This window comes from Pipistrellus hanaki (genome assembly GCF_964339955.1).
Source record: "Pipistrellus hanaki genome assembly, chromosome: 1".
NCBI lineage: Eukaryota > Metazoa > Chordata > Mammalia > Chiroptera > Vespertilionidae > Pipistrellus > Pipistrellus hanaki.
The window spans coordinates 175,327,174-175,354,961 of NC_140503.1; the positions used below are offsets into that span (position 1 = coordinate 175,327,174).

The 27,788-nt window shown below is 40.5% G+C and overlaps 1 protein-coding gene across 36 annotated transcripts in view; it reads right to left on the reverse strand.

Annotated features, from left to right (window-relative positions):
- Positions 1–27,788, reverse strand: part of ADGRL3 (adhesion G protein-coupled receptor L3) — a 723,514-nt gene that overhangs the window by 126,448 nt on the left and 569,278 nt on the right. For 20 of the 36 annotated variants that reach the window (XM_084885586.1, XM_084885601.1, XM_084885613.1 and 17 more), the window contains 3 exons: positions 14,108–14,410; positions 11,757–11,860; positions 2,956–3,141 (listed from right to left, as the gene is read on the reverse strand). In XM_084885586.1, the coding sequence (XP_084741712.1) occupies positions 2,956–3,141; positions 11,757–11,860; positions 14,108–14,410 (593 nt within the window). The remainder of the gene's footprint in view (positions 1–2,955; positions 3,142–11,756; positions 11,861–14,107; positions 14,411–27,788) is intronic. The other 16 variants (XM_084885599.1, XM_084885612.1, XM_084885602.1 and 13 more) reach the window with 1 other exon arrangement.

The following is a 27,788-nucleotide window of genomic DNA, read 5'->3' on the forward strand; positions in this document are numbered from 1 at the left end:
TAAACACGGAATAGAAAAAACAAGTTAGTGACAGAAGGAACAAGAAAAATAAAAGAACACATCTACACAAAACACCTTATTTTGTTGAGCACCACTTCCTAGAAGAGGAATGAAAGCTAAGCAGCAGCAACATGTAAGCCATGGCTTTAAAAATAGTGACCAACACTCTTTCAGAACAGCCCAAAGTGAGAACTGGATGGTGTAAAGCTGTTAATGATGGAAGGAAATCTTGGAATAAATTTAGTAGAAATTAGTAAAAATCAACATACTTCATTAATTGTGAATGGTTAACTTCACACCAGGTTAGTTACTAATTCATGGGCCACAAATAAAGACATGAGGTTAAGTGACAAAAATTTGGAACCCATTTTTCAAAGATAGGATGTTGTTGTTTGTGGTTTACAGACTATATAGCTGGTTAATGTGCAACCACCAACTTTGTGTTCAAACATACAAAAAAATTCTGTTTACCTGAAAAATAGAAATGCCCAATTATGACTATTTGATTCTAAGGGACATATACCAAGAGGTAAGTAACTTCTGATTAAAAGAATATGAACACTATCCTGATTTATCAGTGCTTTTATTTCCTAAAGAGTTTCTTTGGACAGTTTTGACCAAATAAAAATGTATACATTTTGGAATCTTGTGTGTGGGATAAGAAAAAGCCCGTGTTTGTTTACTTATTTGCATATACAAGGATGTTTTACTGACCAAAAGGTTAACAGCAAGTCATGTTCAGTCCCAAACATCCCTACCCCCCCACCCCCGAAAAAGAATAATTAATAAGCTTAGTTGACCTGTTTCAATAAATGACCCAACATTTTACAAATTAGATTGTGGTTTCCCTACTCTTTCCTATTTTTTTCCCCCTTCAGTAGCCTTAATTGTTGGTGGAGAAAATTACTCAGTTTTAAGAAACAGTTACTGTGATGCCTTTTGTGTGGCGAACACCGAACTTTTTAATGCATGCATTCTTCATGAGCACAGAGCAGTTATTCCTCCAAAGAATTAAGTGAGGAATGAGTGCGAGCAAGGTAATTGCCAGCGCTGTCATTTGGATCATTGACTCGCATCTCAGCTTTGCAGGACTAGAAAAACCCTCCAGAATTTCAATGGTGGAGCACAATTAATTTGTAAAGGAGTTGGCTTTGCAAATATGATGGGTTATGACTGCCTCAGGGAACAGTGGGAGTCATAGGAAATGAAAATAAGACAGCAAGCATGTGAATAACCTTTGCCCTCCCATCTCCTTACCCCACCATGCAAATTAACATATGACAGACCACATTATATAAACAACTGGAAAGAGCCAAATGGGGGGGAAAAGGAGTGCATTAAAAAGCTTCCCAGATGGAAATTTGCCCATTACGTCGTTATTGGATATTCAGAGGCGGCAAGCTGATTAGCTGTAGCCAGTTAGAAAATGACATTAATTGCCAGCTTTACCTGATACTGTCAGACAGCAGCACCATTTTTAAATAAAGATGCAAACTATCGCTATAACAAGTAATGTTATGGATATGTAACATTAATAGAAACTACCACTTGCTGTACATTATGGTAACAATAGCTGGCAGCGATATTCATTAATAGCATCCAGTCAGCCTGGGTAATAACACATTAAAATCACAGCATGCCCGGATCACACAGGCAACTGTGGAGCATATTCTACCAGGGGCTTGGTTTGATTTTATCATGGATTTAAGTGACAAAAATAATTCCTTTATGCTCAGCATGAAAAAAAAAAAAGTCTGATAATAATTTGTGTCTAGAAAATACAACTGAGTATGTTTTCTGATGCTGAAATTGCATACAAGTCTTTAGGCTTTCTTATACCATACTGTCACTACTGTAAAATTTTCTTCCATCTTAATGGGTGAGGCCCTTAGTTGAACAAGACACAAAGAAGAACTAAATCTGTTTATTTTAAAGACCATGCTGAGAAAGTTACCTTTCATTCTAAAGGAAAATGTTCATTTAGTGAATTCTATGAAGGACCCTGTCGGTGACAAATTCTTGCTTTTTAAGCAGTAAGATTATCATGATAGGCGAGGCTTTAAAATCCATTTTCCGTATCTGATCTTCTCTACTACACAAATATTGTCCAGGAACACCAGTTATTTGACAGCAGCAATTCTAATTACTTTTATCACGAGGTTAATTCACCCTGTGATATTTTGTTACATAAGTTATGTTCCTTAAAATTTGTAAAATAGATTTTATATATTTATGTAAATAAAGTATTTAGCTTATACAACATATAGGTTATATACAATATACATATAAAATGTCTATATGTGTATGCAATGTACACATATATATTTATTTATATATAAAATATAGGTTTTCTGAAATTTAAAAAATGAATTCTTTTCATTATTTACAATTCAAGTTTGCTGAAATACAATAAACCTTTTAGGTTTTAAGGTAGTTATATACCATTAAAATATCAAAAGAAAATAAAAGTGCAAACCTATTTATCTGCCCCATGAGTTTTGAAATGTAATATTAATTAAATTAAATTATTTGATCTTTAAATATATATGTAATGAATTGCTAACATCCTTTCTCAGTGTCACTATTTTCTAAATATCTACTATTTGATTAGACATTTGTTTTATTGTTAATTATATTAATATAAAAATTTGAAAGGAAAAAGTAGAAACAAAATAAATTGCATTTATTGATTTTGTGTGTAGCACACAACACAGAGTAAACATTATAAAAAATAGAACTGTAAATTCAAAATCTATATGGAGAGGTTATTTATTTTGGGGGGGAAGGATTAAAAGCTAAACAGGGCCATAATTACAATGAAATAGTGAACTGGATTGTCTATGCAACTAGCAGTGCACTTTAGGACGATCTGATTTTATCCGAAAAAGCAATGCACCAAGGAAGTCTCACTGCCTTTCCTGCAGCTTTAAAGGCGGACATAGCTGAGGTCTTTACCTTGTTCAAGCTGCGGGCAGCACTGTCTTTCCCGCCTGGAGTCAAGTTCCGGAGCTGGACGTCCAGGAGGCCGACCAGCTGATCCATGGCGCGGACGGAGTAGGTGATGTCACCAGCATGCAGATGATTTCTTGTTTGTTCAGCCAGCTCTCTAGCAATGTTGGCAGCCGTCTCTCCGGACTTCAACTGCAATTTTGAAAGCAGAATAAGAGGGAAAACCATCTTAAATAAGCAATTTTATTGGTCTCTGTGGATAACTGTTTTGCATAGAAGTTATAAGCATTTAGCCAAGAAACAGTTATTCAACTCCATCTTCATCTGAAACATTCCCGGAGTTTTTCCTGCTAATCCATTTTGTTTTTTCCCCTCCCTACAGTCCCTGACTTGAAATTCATGTCTTTATGAAGCTCCCACTGAGAAATCTTACTTCAAAACCGCGTTCTCACCTTAATTAGCCATTTGGGTGGCGAAGTCTATTTGCTGTATTATTTTTCTCTGTGAGTTTCTAAATTGGATGTTGATGAGTTTGCATTATGAATCCCCAACCATATTCTAAGTTCTCAGAGGTATGGACATTCTCCACTGTGCCTAATTTAGAGCTTGGCATACAATGAGTATGCACAGGCTGCTACACTGTGAACATTTTATTCTACATAAAATCTTTGCATTTCAAAGTGGTCTTCATCTTTCCTACTTAATAAGAAATTTCGCTCCCAATGCACTAGGTAGCAAGTTATTGTTGTTTCTAGCATTTTCCTTTTCTGAAACTGTATGCTAACCTTTAAAGTAGGGGTGTCGAACTCAATCAGAGAAGGGGCCAAAATCTAAAATCCAGCCTAAATAGCGGGCCGAATGGTTTACTGAACAGTCATAAACTGACAGCGGAGTGCAGTGATGACAGCGTGGTGCGGGCCACATTGCAAGGCCTGGCGGGCTGGATTTGGCCCGAGGGCCTTGTGTTTGACACCTGTGCTTTAAAGTCTATTCTACAAGAATGGATCAAATTGCCAAAAAGCCAAAGATAGTCAAAGAGATAAAGGTTAATCCCATAATCATGTGAACAAATCAGATGGCTCTAGGTAATTAGAAGGTAGAAATATCTTGCTCTATTATAACTTAAATATATTATTATTGTCAGTATTTAAAAAAGTGTGTGTGTGTGTGTGTGTGTGTGTGTGTGTGTGTGTTTCTCCTTATTTAAAGTACAGTCCAATACAGAACTTAGGATCACAAATGGAAGGGTCCTCTCTTTTTTGGGCAGTCTCTCTAATAGATATTCAGAAACTCATAAAGAGCACAACTAAAACTCCTAGTGGTGCCCTGGCTGGTTGAAACATCTGAAAACCAGGCTGATTCCAGGTCAGGGCACATGCCCAGGTTGCGAGTTTGATCCCCGGAAAATAATCGATGTTTCTCTCTTTGTCTCTCCCTCTCCCTTTCTCTCTCTCTAAAAAATTCAATAAAAACAACAGTGAACAAAATGGTTCCCAATAACGTAAGGAGCTTACATACCAGGGAGGGCAATGGCTGTTACTAAATTAACTGCAGAAGTAATTCACTTCCGTCTGATGGAGTGGAATACGGAATCCTGGTTTAAGGGCATTTTAATCTGGTGCATGACATTAGGGAGTGATTTAGGAAATGCTTCTCCAAGGAAGAATATTTCCACCTGGGGTGGAGGGGGAAAGAGAGATTGGGTTGAGATGAGGGTGGGGCCTCCAGGCAGAGAGCACAGCTTTTAGAAGGGAGGGAGTGGAGGCTCAGGGGAAGAAAGGACTGGCACAGGGGCACTGCAGTGGGTATGGGCAGCTGGGGAGGTGAGCCAATCATGAGGAGGATTCAGTGAACTGTGCTAAACATAAGGAAAGATCCTTAAGTGTCTACACAATGAAGGAGTGGCTTAATCAGATTTTTACTGAAACCAAACCCAGGAGTTCAGGGTGAAGGAAAGGAGGCCAATGGGTAGCAGCTGTGGTGATAAGGGGGGCAGTGGAGATTTACAAATACCTGGAGAGGCTTGCTGTGGGGGAGGAGGGGAAGGCACCAGAGCTATGCGCAGGCTTCTCCTGTCCCTAACTCAATGGGGGTCCCTCACTAGATTCTCCCATCGCCTCTGTCACCTGGACGTTCATGGCTCAGGTACAGGTTGCCTTCCCAGACCAGGCCTTCCCTGACCATATTCTTCCCACTGGCAGTCCGAAGCTATTCTACTGTCCTTCTGATATTCCTATTGCCTCTCTCACCACTGTTGTTATGGGCTATAATGACCTTATTTCCAGCTCAAAATACACACGTATCTTTTAAAAATGCATATGCTTTTATTGATTTCAAGAGGAAGGGAGAGAGAGAGAAAAATATATATAAACATCAATGATGAAAGAATCATTGATGGGCTATGAGCTCAGGCATGTGCTCTGACAGGGATCAGAACAGTGATCACCTGGCTCATAGGACAGTAATTCAACCCCTGAGCAACACCAGCAGGGCAGTACACATCTTTTTAATTTGCCTCAAGTCTTCTATGCAAAGGGAGAGCTTGAAATAGTTATTCTACATATCCTAGCTTACAGACATTGTTAAAATGTCTAGCTCTAACATTTCTTTTAGTAAACTCTGCTAAAATTATTTCTCAGAAATAAGCACATGCACCCTGAGAAATGTTATGAGTTTTCAGAGGATTAGTAAACTAATGCTTATAGGTACTGAAATGGTGGGATTATAGCTAGGATTAAATTAGGTGAGGGGAAACCCTGCAGCTTTAGTTAAGTAGAATAATTATAACAGAGATGGATAGTATTTACATTTCAAATATTTACTCAAGTGAAAACAATTTTCTTTTAAATAAGCTTGACACTTTATGAGATTTATTACATCAAACATTAATTGAGTGCCAAAACAATTTAGAAAAGCGTTCCTCCTAGTGTTTAAGTGTATGGCTGCTATTTCATTATTTTGCTATAAATTTAAGTCAAGTAGGTATGTAAACAAATGGTCTATCTTATAATTGAAAGAAGGTTAAATACATTTAAAGTCTTGAAAAGTCCACCAAGCTCTGATAAAATTAAGAAGCAATTTATTTTCCTTTTGTATTAGGTCTATGGAGTGAAAGGAATGGGGAAATTACAACCTAGGTCATAGGATTCTACCTAGTCTTCCAGGGCAAATAACAGGCTTACTTTACATTGTAAAACAGCGGCAGTATTTTTTAGATCTGAACACCCTTCTTATTTAAAATTACAGGAAGAACCCTATTGCTCCCAAAATCTGTCAGTAGCTTGTGTACAAACAAAAGAGATGCTTCAATTTGCTAGAAACTGAAAGACTATTTCCCAGTGCCAATTCAGGCATTTCTTTTCTGAATAATAGTTGGACCAAGTGATGAAGTAGGAAGCATACCTCCTTTTACGTGCAAATATGGAAGCTATTCAAACCATAATCCCTTAGAATTTTACACTGAAAAGGACTGGAGAGATTATACAATGCAATAAACTCTTCAAAGGTATTCAAACCAGAAAATATAAGCTCCTTTTTTGAAAATCTGAGTCTAAGCAAGAGATGTAGCTGAAGTCGGAGACTGTGATTTTGGTAAGCAGTCGTTAAGAACAGGGAGAAATAGGATATTTTGCCACATAGGTTTGAAAAGACAGAGCTCTGATTTAATTGGTTGGCTTTCAATAAAAATGGAAAAATATTTTTTAAAACATTAAAATGAAGATGGATCTATCTATGTTTCCATACATCCATTTGTTTTTAACTGCCTTTCATTCTATCTATCCAACCATCCATGTATTCCCCCTCCTAGCAGTCTTGCTCCCCCTCTCCTCCTCTATTGTTGCTAGGGTGAAGGGTGCTGTACAATTCTTGCCTTTCTCTTTCTGTATAAATTATGCTTTTTATTTCATCTCATTTTCACAAAGATATTCTGGCTAATTTGTTTGTAATAAATTTCTCCATGATAATTCTGACTTTTCAAGGCTTACATTTTTCTCTAGTGAAATGTAATCTACTCTCTATTACCACACAGAGTTTAATCTACAATGTCACCAGTAGTATGTAAGTGGCCAGAATTCGTTTGTGTGTTAGAAACCATCAAAATACTTTGCCTGTTTTCTCTTGCCTGGCCTGACTGCAAGGAAAAAAGCATAGTTCAATTCTTAGCAAAAATGAAAATATAAAGTGTGCTCTTCCCAAGTAAAGTTAGCGTCCATGGCCATTTATTTGTATACTTGTTGTCTACAATGCCTGAATATGTGAACCAACAGTATGATCCTCCACATGGTATAGACGCAGACTGAGCCAGAGCTGTTCTTCCTTTAATGTCCTCAGGACTCCTCAGAGTACCATGAACCATAAAGGAGGTGCCTCACACTCCAGGCTACATTATCCCACAATCCCTTGGGCAGGAGAGCCTGAATACACTGTTTAAAGAAGAGAATGGCCCTCTCCTTTTTTTTTTTTTAATCTATGCTTTCATTGGGGATGAAAAGTTTTCCTTCCTTCCTTCCTTCCTTCCTTCCTTCCTTCCTTCCTTCCTTCCTTCCTTCCTTCCTTCCTTCCTTCCTTCCTCTCTCTCTCTCTCTCTCTCTCTCTCTCTCTCTCTCTCTCTCTCTCTCTCTCTCTCTTTCTTTCTTTCTTTCTCTTTTACTAGAGGCTTGGTGCACAAAATTTGTGCATGGGGGGTGTCCATCAACCCATCCTACACCCTCTCTGATCTGGGATCCCTCTCACAATCCAGAACTGCTGGCTTCCAACCCCTCACCTGCCTGCCTGTCTGCCTACCTGATAGCCCCCTAACTGCTCTCCTGCTGCATGACCGTCCCCAACTACCCTCCTCTGCCAGCCCTATTACCTCCAACTGCCCTCCCCTGCAGGCCTGATCACCCCCAATTGCCTTCCCCTGCGGGGCTGAGGGGACTGGGGGACTCTGGATGGATGTGGCTAGATACTGTGGGGACTAGGTGAGGTGGAGCTGAGGGGATTGGGGGATTGAGGCTGGATGAGGTGGGGCTGAGGGAACTGGGGGACTCCAGCTGGATGAGGTGCACGGTGCCTGCTGTCCCCCACCCCAGTGGGGCTGAGGGAACTGAGAAATGTCATCTTGTGGATGTGGGTGCCACCATCTTGTGAGGGCATGGCAGTCAATTAGCATATTCCCTCTTTATTAGATAGGATTGTTTTCATAGAGAAGAAAGGAGAGGGAAAAAGAGAGAGAAATATCAATGATGAGAGAGAATCGTCATGGGCTGCCTCCTCTACACCACTTACTGGGGATCAAGCCTCAACCCTGGCATTCACCTTGATCAGGAATCAAACTGTGACTTCCTGGTTCCTAGGTTGATGCTCAACCACTGAGCCACACTGGCCAGGCTGTTCCTTCACTTTGAAAGCCTGCAGTTCACAGAACTACAGTAGAGGAAGGAGGAGGAATGGACCATTAAATATGCCTCTTGAACTTTATTTTTTCAACATGACATTTACAAAATCCATTAGGGAAATTAGGGAGGCCAGAGCAGAAGAAAGGGATGCGACAAGGGAAAGGAAGAAGGGGGAGGTGGAGTGAAGGGGGAAAGGAAGAGTGGGTGATGGCAACGAGGTGGGGCAAGAGAAGGAGCTAATGCTGAGACAGGATGGTACTTTCCTTTGTTAGTCCAAGGCCATCTTTGTCCTCCTCCATCCTGTTCTTTGCTTTAGAAGGTGGATTTATGTGTACCTTATTAAGAATGCCCATCTTGCCAAAACCAGTTTGGCTCAGTGGATACAGCCTCGGCTTGTGGACTAAGAGGTCCCAGGTTCGATTCTGGTCAAGGGCATATAACATTGGTTGTGGGCACATCCCCAGTAGAGGATGTGCAGGAGACAGCTGGTCAATGTTCACCTCTCATCAATGTTTCTAGGTCTCTATCCCTCTCCCTTCCTCTCTGTAAAAATCAATAAAATATATTAAAAAAAAAAAAAAGAAAAAGAAAAAAGAATGCCGCTCTTGTGTGGCTTCCCCTGTGGTGTGGCCAATGGGGAGGCTGGGAAGGAGAATAAACAAGGAGGGAGTGTGAGATCAGAGGTTTACTCCCCTACATCTGTTTTTGGAAAAGTGCTTGAGGTGAGGCTGCGTCTCTTGTCTATAGTCATCTTCCGCCTCAAGGACACCCTACTACCATTTTTTAGTCATTCCTTGGACCCAGAAACCACAGGCCTGGGTTAGGAATAGCTCTACCCCCCACTATTATTAGCTCTGGGCTCCCGATCAGTCTCCTGCAGTTCACCTTTGCGCTCCCAATATCACTGCAAACCCTCTCCCATCTGCTCATTGTCTGGACTCTGGCCCTGAGGGAGGAAATGAGCAAAGATATGCATTTGGATGAAGATGCTTTGGAGAAAAGGGAGAGAAAATACAGATAAATAACTTCCGTGAACATTGCATACTCATTATTTATTGGAAGCTTCCAATGTTAATATCTGAAAGCGTTGGAGCTCTGTGGCAAAGAAACCTGTGCAAATACCATTTATAGTCGATGAGTAGCGTAAACATTTGGAGGTGCGAGGGACACACCAGGCAGAAGAGTAGAAAGTGAAGAGAGACCAGGTCAGTGAGTATGTGATAGAGAGGCAATCGTAATTTATTCACGGCTGTGGTGGCTGAGCATGATGTCCGGGTAAAGGTGGAGCCGGCTAAAACAACAGCTAACGCCGACCTTGGGTGAGTTACATAAGCCGATTGGTTGTGCACCAAAGCCTTCCGTTCTACTTTTGAAGATTTTATAAATTTATAATCAAGCTAAGGTAACATTATCCATTCCAATTGCCTGCATCCTATAATCCTAATAAATTTATAACCTCGCATAATGTCGGAGTTCCATAGGATTCAACAGACACGCTCTGGCAGAACAAAACATATTTGTTATAAAACAAAAGCACCCCGTCCATAAATCAAATGGGCAACAACAGCTGCCAGGCCTGTGCAAGGAATTATCTCTTTTGTCATAAGATTAGCAGGTCTGCCGAGGGAAGAAAAGAATTAAGCATCATTAAAGTCACCCAGTAATTTCTGCAATGAAATAGTCCAACCATACTCAGGAATTGTCTTGAAAACCACTCAGCTTTCTAGGTGAATTATTACCGAATTAATATTAACCCCTGGGCTAAGCATGCGGGGAGTATTTTTTAAAAGACGCTAATGTGAGGAGATAGGCTACTGAACTCTTAATCTGATCACAGCCGGCCAGAGTTATTCACCCTGGGGGCTGAGCTACGCTGCCATAAAATCAAAGGACATAAAAACGGTGGCAGGAACAGTGCTGAAATTGGAGGAGCATCATTATGAATAGCAACAAGGATGGAGATGCATATGTAAGAGGGTAACTACAGTCAATGTGACCACTGTTCTTCCGCGATTTAGGGTAAATAGACAGTTATGGCTCATCTGCTAAATGATCTGCTGGGTAAGATATTTATGGATTATTATACAGTCTATTATTGAGGATCAGCCTAGTTAAAAACAAATAGAGGAAAGAGCAAATGGCACAGGCAGGCTTTTAGGAAGGCCATCATTTGTAATATTTCTCAGGAAAAAAAAAAAATCTCTTTCAGAAATTCCTTAGCATAGCTAATGCGCCATGGAAGGTCTCTCCATGTTGGGAGTGCATAAATCCACACAAATTGCTGTAATAAGGATTCATCCCATAGTCCTTTTGGCATAAATGCACATCTGGTCTCTGTTTGTAATGAAATCAATGCAAAGCCCCACAGTGCATTAATAATAAAAATGTTCGACATATTGCAACCCAATAAGCTCTGCAAACTAGAGTCTGCAAAAGGCTGTCACGTGTGTGTACACTTTTAACACTGATAAATGATTAGGTTACAGAACATTTATCAAGCTGCTTAAGATTCCAAAGGTAGACTGTTTTTATTGTAATTTTTATTTCCACAGGAAAATCTCTGTGTATGTATGTTATAAGCTTTTGCTTGCTTGATTTATAATATCTCTTGGGCTTTTTTTATCTGCAGTTCACAATACCTCAGAAATTTTATCCTATATAATAAAAGCCTATTATGCAAATCAACTGAACGGGGGAACTACTGGTCACTATGACCTCACTAACCACCATGGGGCAGTCCCTCAACACAGGAGCTGCCCCCTGGTGGTCAGTGCACTGCCACAGGAGGAGCGCTGCTCAGCCAGAAGCTGGGATCACAGCTGGGGAGCACAGTGGAGGAGGTGGGAGGTCTTTTACCTCCAAGGCAGCGCGAAGGAGCAGTGAGCAGATTGGCAGTAAGGAGTGAGGGGTCCGGGACTGCGAGAGGGCAAAGGTTGGGTTGAGGGACCTCAAATTTTGTACACTGGGCCTCTAAGTTAATAATAAAATTATTAGCTGAAACCGTTTGGCTCAGTGGATGGAGCATCAGCCTATGGACTGAAAGGTCCCAGGTTTGATTCTGGTCAGGGGCATGTACCTTAGTTGCGGGGGTGTGTAGGAGGCAGCTGATTGATGTTTCTCTCTCATCGATGTTTCTAACTCTATCCCTCCCCCTTCCTCTCTGTAAAAATATCAATAAAATATATATTTAAAAAATAATAAAATTATTATTAGTAGTACTGCTTGGCTTAGAAGATCTCAAAGTTACCCTTCAAGAACAAGAAAATTCCAGAATTAGTTCAGATGTTGAAATTCAATCTTAAATTAAATAAACTGAGAGACTTTCAACTTTTTTTTTTTGTAATCTTGACTCCTGTTTATAGCAGTGATGCTCAACAACACAGGGTCCAGGTTTGGCAGACCTTCCTTGCATGTCACGTGATTTACCTTCTGTGTGATGTGGTTGATCCAAGGGGAAGAGCAGTTGCTAAGATCTGGTCCTTGGGGATCCCAGATTCCATCTGGAGCCAGGCATAGATACGTTGATACTCCTAAAATAATGAGAGAAATAGGTCTGTCTTAGAAATTCAAACCATTTTCCTACCAGGACTGTATATCCATGCTATGCTGTAATATAAGCAAAAGTAAAAATGAGATCATTACACTGAGATAATATCTATTATAACACTATGCCCAGTACCTGGCAAGCGACTGGTTAGGGAGAAATGTAATGCAACAAACAAAAAACATTCAATATTTTTAAAGCACTCGCTGGCAACTATGCCAGGTAGGGGAAATACTCCATGAATTAGATGGATATGGTACCGGTCTCCAGGGAGCCGACTGCTTGCTTTCCAGAGGTAATGGAACAACTGAATCTTACAGAAATCAGTTGGCCAGTTGGCAGGGTTTTTTTTGTTTGTTTGTTTGTTTGTTTTTTTGTTTGTTTTTTTAAAATAACGTGGGAAAGGGCATTCACTGAAAATGGAGGAAAAATATGCCATGTTTAGGTGGCTTCGAGCGTTTTGAACAGAGGCCTACAGGATAGGGGCATTGTCTAATGGAGTAGGAGAGGTAGGCAAAGCCAGCTCATCAACTCCCTTGTCTGTCTTGTGTGGGTGCTGGGAAAATCAATGAAGGTCATTAAGCAGATGAGAGAAATGAGCTGATTAAGGTTTTAGAACTGCCACTGTGGCAGCCTCACGGAGGATGAGTTTGAGGGAGCGACCTGGAGGTTGTGAGGGGGTTGCAATAATTCCAGCGGGAGACTGGGTGGGCCCCAACAGCAGCACAGCAGGAGGGTCAGAGGAAAGGTAAAAATAAGAGCTAGGTGTAGGCACAGTGAGGTGGGAGAGCTGCAGAAGGCTTCCTTTAAATCTCTTTCCCAGTTTTCACAGAACAATGAGGACACAGTTCAGGTTTTCAAAGTGCTTTTAAATAGAGCATTTCACTAACTTTTACAACCAACGCCAGAAGTAGGGGTTTGTAATACTATCAGTGGGTCCTTAGAACTAATGGGACAGGGCTAGGAGTGTTTTCTGATTCCATTGCCACACAAGGCTTTAGAACTAAACATCACCCCGCTTCATAAAGGCACAAAAGTTTCGTCTAATTTTATTTTTCCCATAAAGTGTTAAAAACTGTTCAGAAGATAGATTTCTGAACAGTTTTTAAACACTTTATGGGAAAAATAAAATTAAACGGAACTCTTGTAAAAACCAAGATACCTCTGGCCTTCCAATTAGTTTATATGCCATGGAACTTTTCTCAGAGAAACGTGATTCCTTAAAGTAATCAAATCAATTACACAAAATGCTACTATAGTGACATCTATTGTGTGTTTGCCTCATTTACACACTTTATGAATAATGCAAATTTTATTCATTGTATTAAGAAACATTTCTTGAAGATCAATGTATGTAACAATAAGAAAATCGAGCCATTTCTGATTTAAAAATTGTACGAATCATATGGTTACCTCTTGAGGATATTATGAATCTTATCAGTAAAAAAAGGTGGAAAGAGCTGTGTAGTTCTTAATTGTCCCTTAGAGAAAATGCCAGATTGCTCTTGTTGAGCCTTTGACTATTAAAGGACAGTTACAACGATTGGTAAAAAAAAAATAGTCAGACTTCTCTTTTGTTAAAATTTAGGTAGTTTCAATGACTGTCTTCTACAGAGAAGTGCTCAGTCTCTCTTTCTGCAATGGCCACTTGAGGCTGGTGACAACAGTGAGCACGAGCCCCCAGCATTCCAGTGACTTCTCTCTGGGCCGCTGCATCGAAGAGCTGCTGTGGCCATGGCTGGTTAGCTCAGCTGGTTAGAGCATTGTTCTCATAGGCCAAGGTTGTGGGTTTGATTCCCTGGTCAGGGCACATACAAGAATCAACCAATGAATGCACAAATAAGTGGAACAACAAATCTCCCTCTCTCATTGGTGATGTCTCTCTCATTAAGGAAAACACACACACACCCACATGCATACATAAGAACTTGCCTCTCTGGGGTAGCAGGGACATTCATGGCCCACATGTACTAAGTGTAACTCCACCCAGAAACAACTGCACACTACGGATGAAAAGTACTGATCTCATCAAAGTCTCACCTGTTCCTTCTTCAGAATGCATTTTGAAACTCTGAAAATACACTTCATTGAGTTGTCATTTTGCTGAGTACCAAAAAGGAGAGGTAAAAAAAAAAAAAAAACACACACACAAAAAAAACAAAACGCTTAAAAGGCAAGCCAAAGTAGCGACACATCTTTAGCCCTCATCTTTAGTTCCACAGGACAGACTTACCTATGGTTCCCGTGGGGCACGGCTGCTTTGCCGTCTGTCCTTGACGGGTCTTAAACCACACGATCTCCCGGGCTTCCACAGCCTCACAGCTTTCCTCCTGAGCTGGGATCTGGGATGGCGCGGACGGCAGGTGCGTGGTGGTGTCATCAAGCACTTCCACAGCTGGCGACGGCGTGCTGGTACTCCGGTTCCGTCTCCCGGATACTGACGGGGTGGTACTCCTGGCGGCACTCACCGTCGTGGTGCGAAGGGTGGTGCTGGTGGTGGTGCTTCCCATGCCAAACGGTCCTGTGGTAGAAATTTCTGGAATAAAATTCAAAAGAAAATTCCTACATCGCTTGTTCAGAGTAGGATCTCAAAACGTCCTTAGGATGTAGACACCATTCTTATTTGACAGTTCAGAGTCTTACGCCTGGGAGAGATAAGCCAATAGGAAGGGATCAGAGCGGGCTTAAGTACGAAGACAGCCATGTGACCAATGGCAAACATAGACCTGTTTATGGTTCTTCTCAACCCAAACTACAAAAAACAAATGGTAGCACAATTCAACTCTTCAGTAAGCTTCTTAATGCTTCCTGCCTTTTATACAATTAGAGGATTAAAACTTAAAAGCCCTTTCCTTAGAATATTCAAACCTGCTATGGACAGGGAGAGAGCAGAAACAATCTCCACACGTTAAGTATAACCTGCATAGCTAAAGATGCAGCAGATAGGAGTAAGACAAAAAAAAAAAAAAAAAAAAAAAAGTAAAGAAAAAAAGAAGTTAAAGTGCTCCTGAACTAAAAAGGAAAATGCAATTATAGTCTCCTTAACACAGATTAGAGTAGCTCTATGATCTACTCTGATGCACTTAAAAATGACCCATCCTTTCAGAACCTTCAAACTTGACATTTACTAATATAAAGCCTAAGTAGTTTCCAATTAGTTGTGTCCATAAATTATTTTCTATGTAGATTTATTTAAAAAGCGGAAACATGTATTTCAGATTTACATAAAAGTAAAGAGGTTTCTTGCCTTCCAGATGCACTGGGCCCACCAGAGGGAGCCACAGCTGTGGATCACTGAGCGCTCCAAAAAGGGTACTTAGGGCCAGTCACAAACAGCACCTGACATTGGCCTACACCAGAGACCCCCCTTGCCCCCCCAAAAAAGCCTGGGAATCCTTTCAGACCTTCCTAATACACAGAAACAAACCCAAACAGGCAGCCAAAATGGGGAGACAAGAAACAAGTTCCAAATGAAATGACAAGAGGAATCTCCAGAAGATAAATGAAATTGAGACAAGCAAATGATCAGATACAGAGTTCAGAGCAATGATTATAAGTATGAATGAGAAAAGAAACAGAAAGTATGAAAAATGACTAGTTGGAAATGAAGAATGACATAGCAGAAACAAATAATAGATTGGAAGGAATAAACATCAGGTTAGAGGACGCTGAGGATCAGATAAGCAAATTAGAAGACAGGGTCATAAAACATCACTAAATCAGAAAACCAAAAAGAAAACAAAAACAAACAAACAAAATAGGACAGCTTAAGAGAGCTGTGGGACAACATAACAATGGCTACATAAAAGGTGGGCCAGAAGGTGAAAAAAGTGAGCAAGGAATAGAGAATCTGTGTAAAGAAATAATGGCAGGAAACCTCCCTAATCTGGTGGTGGTGGTGGTGGGGGGGGGAGTCACATAATTTCAGGAGGCACAGAGAGTCCCAAGCAAGAAGAATCCATATAGGCCAACACCCAGACACATAATAATTAAATCCCCAAAACTAAAGTCAAAGAGAGAATCTTAAAGGCAGCAAGAGAAAAGCAATTTGTTACCTACAAAGGAGCTCCCATAGATACCACAGAAATACAAAGAATTGTAAGAAAATGCTATGAACAAGTATTTGCCAACAAGTTGCACAAAGTGGACACAATGGTCAAATTCATAGAAAAATACATTCTTCCAAAACCAAATCAGGAAGCAGAAAACCTGAATAGGCTGATAACAACTGATGATATTGAAGCAATAATAAAACTACTCCTAGCAAACAAAAGCCCTGGTCCTGTTGGCTTCACAGTAGAGCTTTACAAAATATTCAAAGAAGAACTAAGACCTATCCTTCTCAAACTATCCCAAGAAATCCAAGAGGAAGTAACACTTCTAAGCTACTTTTACCAGGGCAGCATTATCCCAATTCCAAAAACAAATAAAATCACTACAAAGCAAGGAAATTACAAGCCAATATCCATGATGAACATAGATACTAAAATCCTCAAATCCTCAACCAAATATTAGCAAATCTGAACCAGCAATATATCAAAAAGATTATACACCATGACCAAATGGGGCTTATCTCAGGAATGCAATGCTGGTACAGTATTCACAAATCAATAAACATGATATGTCACACAAACAAACTGAAAGACAAAAATTACATGATCATATCAATAAACACAGAAAAAGCATTCAAAAAATCTAACAAGACATTTAAAAAATATATATTTTATTGATTTTACACAGAGAGGAATTGAGAGGGATAGAGAGTTAAAAACATCAATGAGAGAAATATGGACCGGAATCGAACCTGGGACCTTTCAGTCTGCAGGCCGACGCTCTATCCACTGAGCCAAACCGGTTTCGGCTCAACAAGTCATTTTTATTAAAAACGTTCAACAGAGTGGGAATAGAAGGATCATATATCAATATAATAAAGGCCAAACCTACAGTCAACATCATACTCAATGAGCAAAAATTAAAAATGTTTTCCTAAGACCAGGGACAAAACAGGGGTTCTGCTTTCACCACACTTATTCAACACAGTACTGGACATCTTAGCCACAGCAATCAGAAAAGAAGAAGAAATAAAAGGCATCCAAGTTGGAAAGGAAGAAGAAAAACTATCATTATTCTCAGATGACATGATATTGTACATAGAAAAACCTAAGGACTCCACCAAAAAAACTACTAGATTCAATAAATGAATTTTACAGTTTAGCAGGATAAAAAATTAACAACCAGAAATTAATGCCAATTTTATACACCAATAATGTACTCTTAGAAAGGGTAAATAAAAAAGCAACCTCATTTACCATTGCAACCAAAAAAAAAAAAATTAAAATAGTTAGGAATAAATTTAACCACAGAGGTAAAATGCCTATATTCTGAAAACTATAGGAGATAAAGAAGTGGAAGAATATACCATGTTCATGGATTGGTAGAATCAACATAATTAAAATAGTACCCAAAGCAATCTATAGATTCAATGCAATTCCTATTAAAATGACAATGGTATATTTTACTAGTACAGATATAAAACAAATACTCCAAAAATTTATATGGAACCAAAAAAGACCTTGAATAGCTATAGCAATCCTGAGAAAGAAGAAAATTGGAGGGACCACATTACCAATTATTAAGTTATACTACATAGCCACTGTAATCAAAACAGCCCAGTACTAGCATAAGAACAGGCACATAGACCAATGGAACAGAACAGAGACCCCAGAAATTGACCCAAGGCATTAAACTCAATTATTATTTGACAAGTGAGACAAGAGCATACAATGGAGTCAAGACAGTCTCTTCAATAAAGGTGTTGGGAAAATTGGACAGATACATGCAAAAAAAATGAAACTACACTATCAACTTACACCATACATAAGAATAAACTCAAAATGGATAAAAACTCAAATGTTAAGTCATGAAACCAAGAAATTCCTAGAAGAAATTATAGACAGCAAAATCTCAGACATCTTTCATAGCAGTATGTTTGTGAATACCTCTCCTAAGGCAAGGGAAAACTAAGGAAAAAAGAAACAAATGGACTACATCAAAATAAAAAGCTTCTGCACAGCAAAGAAAACCCATCATCAACATGAAAAGGGAGCCCAGTGTATGGAAGATCATATTTGCCAATGATACATATAATAAAGGTTTTATACCCAAATTATATAAGAACTCATACAACTTAACAAAAGACAAACAATCCAATAAAAAATGGACAAAGGACCTAAATAGACACTTCTCCAAAGAGGACATACAAAAGGCTAAGATAATTATGAAAAAATGCTCAAAGTCACTAATCATCCAAGAGATACAAATCAAAACAACAAGGAGATACCACCTCACACTTGTCAGAATGGCTATCATCAACAAATAAACAAATGACAAGTGCTGGCGAAGATGTGGAGAAAAGGGAACCCTTATGCACTGCTGGTGGAACGTAGGCTGGTGCAACCTCTGTGGAGAACAGTATAGAGTTTCCTCAAAGAGTAAAAATGGAACTCCCATTTGATCCAGTGATCCCACTTTTATGAACATACTAGGAGCCCACTGCAGGGAGATTCCTGCCAGCGGCCACCACAGCCTCGCAAGCTGCCACCAGCTTGGCCCACCCACCCACCACTGCTGCTACCATTGCTGCCATTGTGTCCTGCACACCACCCTGCCCAGCCAAGCTGCTGTCACTGCCACTCACTCTGCCCACGCTTTCCCTCTGGCAACTACCTTGCTTTCCACTTTCCCTCCCTCTTCTTTCTAAGCTGTCTTCAATCTTCACTCCTCCCTCCCTCAGTGTATGCAAATTAACCGCCATCTTTGTTGGGTTAATTTGCATACTTGCTATGATTGGCTATGGGCATAGCTAAGGCATGGTCAATTAGCATTTTTCTCTTTTATTAGTGTAGATTCTAAGAAACCCAAAACATCAATCAGAAAAGATGTATGCATCCTTATGTTTCATAGCAGCACAATTTACAATAGCTAAGATCTAGAAACAGCCTAAGTGCCCATCAGCAGATGAGTGGATAAAAAAGCTGTGGTACATTTACACCACGGAATACTATGCAGCAGTAAAAAAAGAAGGATTTCTTACCCTTTGAGACAGCATGGGTGGCGAGTATTAAGCTAAGCAAACTAAGCCAGTCAGAGAAGGAAAAGTATCACATGATATCACTTATATGTGGGATATAATGAACAAAATAAACTGGCAAACAAAACAGATCCAGAGACGTAGAAGCATGAAACAGACTGATGACTCTCAGAGGGAAGGGAGATAGGGGAGCAGGGGAGCCAGAAAGAGATTAACCGAAGAATTTCTATGTGTATATGCATAGTCCGTGGACACAGACGATAGTGTGGTGAAGGCCTGTGGGTGGGGGAGGCAGAGTGGAGGGGGTCAGTGGGAAAGAAAATGGGGACATTTGTAATACTTTCAGCAATAACAATAAAGTTATAATAAAATAAAATTCAATTTTTCTCAGTTCATGACCCAAAATCTTTTTTTTTTTTTTTTATTTAAAAGTGGTGGTTAGGTTTCTTGATCAGATACTACAGATTATTGAGCCAGTAATGTATTCAAAGAAATGTCCTATGCATATTGTGGAAGTAATCATGGTGGACAAGTTATCTCTCTGGGGAAATAGAATCATATTTGTTGGGAAGCACGAGACGTGGTTGGAAAGCTTGTAAGGAGGACATTCTGATAAGAGGGATGTGTGTGGAAGGCAGCCTGCCCTGTTTATTGGAATCCTGACTTCGTGGAGACTTGGGGAAGTGTCAACGGTGGTGCTCCGAATTATTCCTTGACCTTTCCAAACAAGTCTGCAGGTGCAGACCCCTGGGTGTTAACTGGAATCCTTATGCTTGATCCCTGGATGCTGTTGCCTGGAGGACAATGTAAACACACGTGTCCTCCCAAGATTACTCACCCTACTGATTGTATCTAAAGATAAAAATTTCAGTAATAGCCTAATGAGGCAGGCAATGGAGGCTGCGCTGGTTGCTAGAGCCAGGAGCCTCTTAGCCCTCGCTTTCACAGTCAAACTGTGTCTGAGTCATCTGTTCATCTGTCGTTCAGGGGCTGCTGGTCAGCCCCGGCACATATTCCCATCATAGGAAAGCAATAGTACATGTACACACCCTGCATTCCTAACTGTAAGATTAGACACTACTACTCTTATACTCACTTACTGGCTGTAAGTCTTTGAGACGTTAACTCCAGCCAGATTCAAAATAGCTCATGTTTAAGGAACGGAGAGTCCTGGGTGCTTGGTCTTCACGTCTGCTTTCTCTAACTCTGCTCTCCCAGAAGTGATGCCAAATCTATCACAGTGTATTGGGTGTATTGGGTGTATATAAAGCTTCCCAAAACAGTATGAAGATGGCATGACTTCTCAGAACGTTAAGTCATTGAAACTGCAGCGTTTTCTGAAGTGATGCACTTGTTATTTGTCTTCATGCTAGTTCTGTTTCCTGCCCCTCTTCTCAGCTTACCTCCTCTTTATCTTGTGATTCCTCTATGTGAACAGTAGAGCTTTTATTAGTTCATGCTAGAGGCCCAGTGCACGAACTTCATGCTGGTCCCTCAGTCCAACCTGCCCCCTTTCACAGACTGGGAGCCCTCAGGGGATGTCTAACTGATGGCTTAGGCCCGCTCCCCCTAAGTCACAGTCTTGCTTCCCTCTGCGGGAGGTGACTGAGCTGATCAGGGGAAGGCGCCAGTCCCATCACCCCGCTTCTGCTGCCCTGCCAGCCACCGAAGCTGCCAAGGTTTTCATCAACATAGACTCTAGTCTCTTCACCATGAAAAAAAAACAAAACAAAACAAAAAAAAACAAAAAAAAACACACAACTTTCTTAAGGCATTTTCAAGATGTGTCTTTCATAGGATATGACATTTCTTTATTTTTTTTAATCTTCATCTGAGGATAAGTTTCCATGAACTTTTAGAGAGTTTGGAAGAGAGAGGGAGAGATAGAGAGAAACATCAATGTAAGAGGGGCCAGGGAATGCCCCAACCCAGCAGCCCCGCGTTCTGTTCGCTGGGCTTCCGTCTACTGGGCTGGGGTGTGCTCTGAGTTGTGCCAGCTGCATGCCCCGGGCCTGGCAGGCCTGCGTTGTGTCTGCTGGGCTGGAGGTGTGCCCCAAGCTGTACAGAGGTGGCTCAGAGCACACCCACAGTCCAGCAGCCCTCCCGCCCGCTGTGGCCTGGATGCTATGGGTGCCGCCATCTTTGTCTTGGAGTAATGGTTAATTTACATATTACCCTTTTATTAGATAGGAAGTGCTTTTATTTAAAGTTCACACATGAAAGCAGAGTATCTTTTTCCTCAAGTGTTATTGATTCTGCCTCACTCCTTTCTTCTTCTCTCTCCCCAGTCACAATTACCTGTTCAGCCCATCACTGTCAACGGACGAAAACAGCAGCTAACCTTTTCACTAACGACAGTAATTGCAGAGCAAAATGCCAATACTGGCAATTTAGTATCTATTTTTGCAAAATAAAAATTCAGAATCCCCAAAATAAAATGACTGACATTAAACATTTAACACAACTCAAATATAAAATTTTGCAACATATTCTGAAATAAGTGTAACTGAGTTCTTAAAATGACATACCGTTAAACTATGATCCTAATAGACAGCATGCCTATAAAAGTACTTCAATGTTTCTAAAAGAAAACATACAATTAAGAAAATGTAATGACAACTTGGATACTGACCGACACCGGCTACAGCATGGCACGGAGCTCCGGATGCTGGCCTGCTCCTGGAACCCCCTGGCACCTTTCCCAGGACTGGCCTCTCCCAATGAACTGCTCCTGCTAACCATTTTTGTCCACGCATCCCTTCTTTGGTTTTGTGAGACAACGAACTCAGACTCAAACACCACATTTTGGTCTCAAAAAACCATTCTCTGTCTTTTGCCAGAGGCACCTCACGAGGTATACATTGGACTATGTGACTCCCCACGTTAAAATCCTTCACTGGCTTCTGCCTGCCTTCCAAAAAAAAAAAAAAAAAAAAAAAAAAGGCGAGGCTCCATTTCTTTATGCCTAAAGCCCCTGGTGAGTGTCTCCAGCTCATCTATCATGCTTTTTCATCTTTTAACTCCACGCTTAGAAAGTACAAAATAGCCAGCTGTTTCCCAAGGGCACCCTGCTCTTTCTACCTCAGGGCCTTTGCACATGCTGCAGTGCTCCTGGGCACATTGCCACCTGGTTAACTCTGGGTTAGCCTTTTCAAATTTCCATGTAGGGGCCTTTTCACACTTACCAAGGTGGGGTTCTAGTCACATGTATATTGCTCAAGATTATTTTCTAAGAGCCTTGTATCTGATCAAGAGTAAACATGCTCTGAGTCAAGATAAGGGAACATCAGGGATAGGTAAAGAAGGAAGGAAGGAGGGTCTAGTTGTCCAATTTCGCAAAAGAAAGGAAAGGATACATAGAGGGAAATGGCCAATGGGAGAGCAGAGCTAAGAATCCCTTCGGATGACAGGCTGCAGAGGTTCTTTTATAAATGCATTTACTCGACATTGAGAAAACCGTCAGACAACTCAGTCAGAGACAAGCCGGGAGGACACTGGAAGCCCTCTTTCTCAGAATGACTCCATCTTAGCCCGACCTCATTTAAACGGACCGTACTCTTCTGAATCAATAATACCGACAAAAAAGATTTTTTAAAAGTTTAATCTGAAATACATTGCAAGGACTTCCTTTAACACAGACCCCCTCCTATTAAGGCTCAGCATACAACTCACTTCCTTGGCATGGTGCCACAGAGAGATGTCTACAAGCAGAATCAGATCATTCTCGTTGAGTCGAAGCGGAATAAAAGTCAAATTTAAAAGTTGTCCCTGATCCTCATCTCTTCCCTTCCATTTACTGCTGTGTAAGACTCCCAGGGGCTCTGCTCAATGCCAGCTTTTGGCAGAGTAAGTATGGGTGATATACAAGTTGTCACCGGCGCCCCAGAAAGAACTCGTCTTACTGCTAGGCGCTGTGAGAAAGATCTCGATTCGCTGAAGGGGCACAGCAAAAACACTTTGGCCGGGTTCCAGCCTGCATCCTACGCCAGGAGAGTTTGTCCTCTATTTCCAGGAAGGGAGAAGTAAAAATGACACTTTTTCTGTGACCCGGTTATGGAATCTTACCTGATGAGGTAGCGAGTAATGAAATTATATGGTACTGAGTTCCTCATGTGCTTGTATATCAAATAAAGTTTACTGTGTAAAAGACAGTTTTCTCTGTGAGAGACTGCTCACATAAAAAACCTTATCAAAGTGGTGCAATTTCCCTCATCACTTTGTCATTGTGCTTTTACAGATTAGCACTTTTACAAAACTCACTAAACAAAACTTCAATTAACATTCCCCCCTCCCCTCCATAATTAACCTGCTTGCAAATGAAAATTTTAATTATCCTGTTCCCTGAAATGTATAGCCCATGGCTTATTTCACTCTTTATTTTGATTTATTTTTAATTTTTTTCCTTCAGTCTGCCTTAAAAAGAACAGATACAATTTTCAATACTATTACAGGTTATAGTTTGTGGGGTACACTAATGAAAAACAGTAAAATACTCAACATTTCTATAGTGCTTTACATCTCGCAATGTTTCTCTTTTCCTTTATTATCTCACTAAAGGTCTGATGCATGAAATTCGTGCAAGAGTAGGCCTTCCTTCCCCCGGCTGTGGGCACTGGCTTCCCTCTGGCACCCGGGACCCGGGCGTCGTTCAGAAGGACAGAAGGATATCCAGAAGGAGGTCTGGCCTAGTTAGCATATTATAATTTTATTATTATAGATTAAATCTAAAAAGATATTCAGACTAAATGTAACTTTGAATTCCTAATCTTATAAATGAGAAAACAGCCCAGCTAGTGTTGCTCAGTGGTTGAGCTTTGACCCAAGTACCAAGAGGTAACTGGTTCAATTCCTGGGCAGGGCTCATGCTAGGGATATAGGCTCAATACCCAGCAGGGGGCCTGCAGGAGGCCACTGATTGATGTTGATGTTCCACATAGATGTTTCTCCGCCCCCCCCCCCCAATCAATAAAAACATATTTTTAAAAAATCGTTGGTATTTGTCAGGGCTCTGCCCAGGCCTCCCTTAAAAAAATATAAACAAATGAATGAACAAACAAACAAAAAATGCATGAGAAAAACACAGTGTCCCATGCATCATAATCATACATGTAGTACATACACAGTGTTTCCCAGATTCCATATTCCATATTCGGTGTTTTTCACAATATGCCATCAAAAATTATATTCACGGGGGGCGGGGGGGGGGGGAGAGGGGAGCAGGGGAGTGGCATTGGCCTAAGTGGTTGTGGTGGTGCCCTGGTCTTCGGCTTGCTTCCTCAGTTGGGAGCCTGAAGGTTGAGGCAATGTATCTGAGAACCTGCTGCAGTGACCCTGCAGTTTCTCCAACAGTTTCATTTCTCTGCTTTATCTCATCTGGTTGGGGAGCTCCTTAAGGACAAGCCGGAGGACACTGGACTAGACTCTAGTGAGTGTTGAAAGACCTAAAGGCCAGGTCTTCACTTATCACAGTGAGAAGATGGGAAGGTGAGGAGTGACTCAGGAGAGACTAAGTAATTTCACTCAAGGTCACATAGCCATCGAGTGAGTACAGGGCATTATCATTTCAAAAAGGATTTGCCTACACCTTGGAATTTTAAACTGCAATTCCTGAAGGTTCCCTTAATCCCTTTTGAAGTTTGGATCTACGGTTGCAACGTCCTTGGATCCTTTGTTTCACTTTTGAACTCTTTGAAAAATGGTAACAGAGGCTTCAATGGTGCATTGGAACCAGCTCCTAGGGCCTCACAGAGCCTCCTGCCTAATTTTCAAAAAAAGCTTTAAACTGGGATAGACAAAGCTGTTATTATAAAGTAAACTTGATCACTTTATAGTTAAAGAAATGATACCACAACTTAGGGAAAAAATTATATTCTGATTTCATGCGTTCCATAAGTTTTCCATAATGCTTTAAAAAGATAGCAATTCTAATGAAGCATTACTATCCTTGAGCACAAATCATATTTTTGGGGGATGGACCTTGTTATGCATTTAATTGTTTTTACCCAAAATGCCAATGTTGAGGTCCTGACACACATCTGACTGTATTTGGAGAAAGAAACCTTGAAGAGGTAATTGAGATTTCAAGGGTGGGGACCTAATACAATAGGACTTGTGTCCTTAGAAGAGGAAGAGTCATGAGGGGTCCACGAACACACAGTAATGGCCATGGGAGGACAGTGAGAAGGTGACTATGTGCAAGTCTTTGTCATTGGTGATATTCTGACCTCTTCCCATGAATAACGAATGTTCTTAATGGCATCTAGAATGGTGAACCATTTCCAAAAGTTTTCCATTTACTTTGCTCAGATATAGCAGAGGAATCACTATCTATGGCAGCTACATCTTACAAAAATGCATTTATTAAATAATAAGACTTGAAAGGCAAAATTACTCCTTGATTCCTGAGCTTCGAAATGGATGTCAAGTTAGCAGGCATGAACACATTAATCTTGTTGTACATCTCCCTCCATGCTCTTGAGTGACCAAGTGCATTGTCAATGAGAAGGGGTATTTTTGAAAGGAATCTGTATTCTGTGCAAAGGTCTCAACCATGGGTTTAAAATATTCAGTAAACCATGTTGTAAACAGAGGTGCTGTCATGCAGGCTTTGTTGTTCCATTTATAGAGCACAGGCAGAGTAGATTTTGCATAATTTTTAAGGGCCCCCGTATTTTTAGAATGCTAAATTAGTATTGGGTTCAACTTAAAGTCATCAACTGCTTTGGCACCTTACAAAAGAGTCAAGTCAGCCTGCCTTTTGAAGCTTTGAAGCCAGACATGGATTTCTCCTCTTTGGCTATGGAAGTCCTAGATGGCATTTTTGTCCAATGGGAAGCTGTCTCACCTACATTAAAAACCTGTTGTGTATGTAGCCACCTTCATGAATCACTTTAACTAGATCTCCCGGATAACCCGCTGCAGCAGCTACATCAGGGCTCGCTGCTTCCCCTGGTACTTTTTATGTAATGAAGACAATTTCCTTCCTTAAACCTCATGAACCCACCTCTGCCAGCTTCAAACTTTCCTTCTGCAGCCTTTTCACCTCCAGCAGGCTTCAGAAAATTGAAGAGAGTCAGAGCCTTGCTTTGGAATTGGTTTTGGCTAAAGGAATGGTGTGGCTGGTTTGAGCTATACAAACCGCTAAAATTCTCTCCATATCAGCAATAAGGCTATTTCATTTTCTTATCAGCTGGTGCCTTCACTAGAATAGCATTTTGAATTTCTTTTAAGATCTTTTCCTTTGCATGCATAACTTGGCTAACTGGGACAAGAGGTCTAGATTTTGGAATTTCAGTTTCTTTCTTTCTTTTTTTAATAAAATACTTTTATTGATTTTTAGAGAGGAAGGGAGAGGGAGAGATAGAAACATCATTGATGACAGAGAATCATTGATAGGCTGTGTCCTTCATGACCACCACTGGGGATTGTATCCACAACCCAGGAATGTGCCCTTGACCAGAACTGAACCCAGCACACATTAGTCCGCAGGCTGATGATCTATCCACTGAGCAAAACCAGCTAGGGTGGCATTTCAGTTTCTGACATGCCCTCTTCACTAAGCTTAATCATTTATAGCTTTTTAAAGTGATACCTGTGACTCTTTCAGTTGAACACTTCCAGGCCGTTGTAGAGTTATTAAATGGCCTGATTTCAATATTGTTGTGTCTTGGGTAATAGGGAGGCCCAAAGAGAGGGAGAAAGACATGGGAATGACTGGTTGGTGAAACAGTGAGAACACACACAGCATTTGTAGATTAAGTTTGCTGCCTTATATGTGTGAGGTTCCTGGTGCTGCAAGGCAATTACAATAGTGACATCAAAAATCAATGATCAATAGACTTGCTCAGAATAGGGTTGCCAGAATCATTCAATTTACAAAAATTTGGTATCTGCATAACACAATAAAGGGAAGTGTAATAAAATGAGGTATGCCTATAGTAATACACATAATTATTTGAAAACAAAATGGCCTTATGAATTTAAAGTACTTGGCAAAGTAAATGACAGAGAATAACAGATTCATAAATATTGACTATAAATAATAATATTGCTACTTATTCCTTAATTCAACCAAGAATTACTGATTGCTTACTGATTACTAACTGCTGTTGTAAATGGTGGGGATACAGAAATGAATGAAACGATGGCAATAACAACAACCAATCCCTGTCGTCATAAAGCCTACAGTTTGGTAGGAGAGATGAACAATATATATGATGAAAAATTAAAATAAAGTATATTAGATTTTAAAAAGTGCTAAGGGTAAGAAGAGGGAAAAAAAATGCAGGGATAAGTAATAGGAAGTGTTGACACAGGGGAACTACAATGTTTATAGGGTGCCAGGCATGGTCTAGGTAACAAGGAAGACTTGTTGGAAGTGGTAAGTGAGAGATGCAAATAACTGGGGAGCTTTCCAGGCAGAGGGAACAGTATCTGCAAAGCCTCAGACAGTGAAGTGCCTAGAGCAAAATGTGTGAGGGAAAAGCAGTATGAAAGGAGGTCAGAGAGATGATGGAGCCAGCAGCACTTAGGGCTTTATAGGTAACGGTGAGAACTTTGCCATTTACTCTATCTGGAGTGGGGAATCACTGGAAAGTTCTGAGCCGAGGAGTGACATGATCTGACTTAGGTTTAATAGGTCACTTGGCTTATTATGTTTAAGAGGGACTGAATGGGAGGAAATAGGGAGAATAAGCATCTACTTGGCTGTAGAGCTAAGGTTGTAGTGGCTGTGATGATGGTGATGAGAATGTTATGGGACACATCCTATATAAAAAGAGGTAACATGCAAATTGACCATCACTCCAACACACAAGATGGCCAC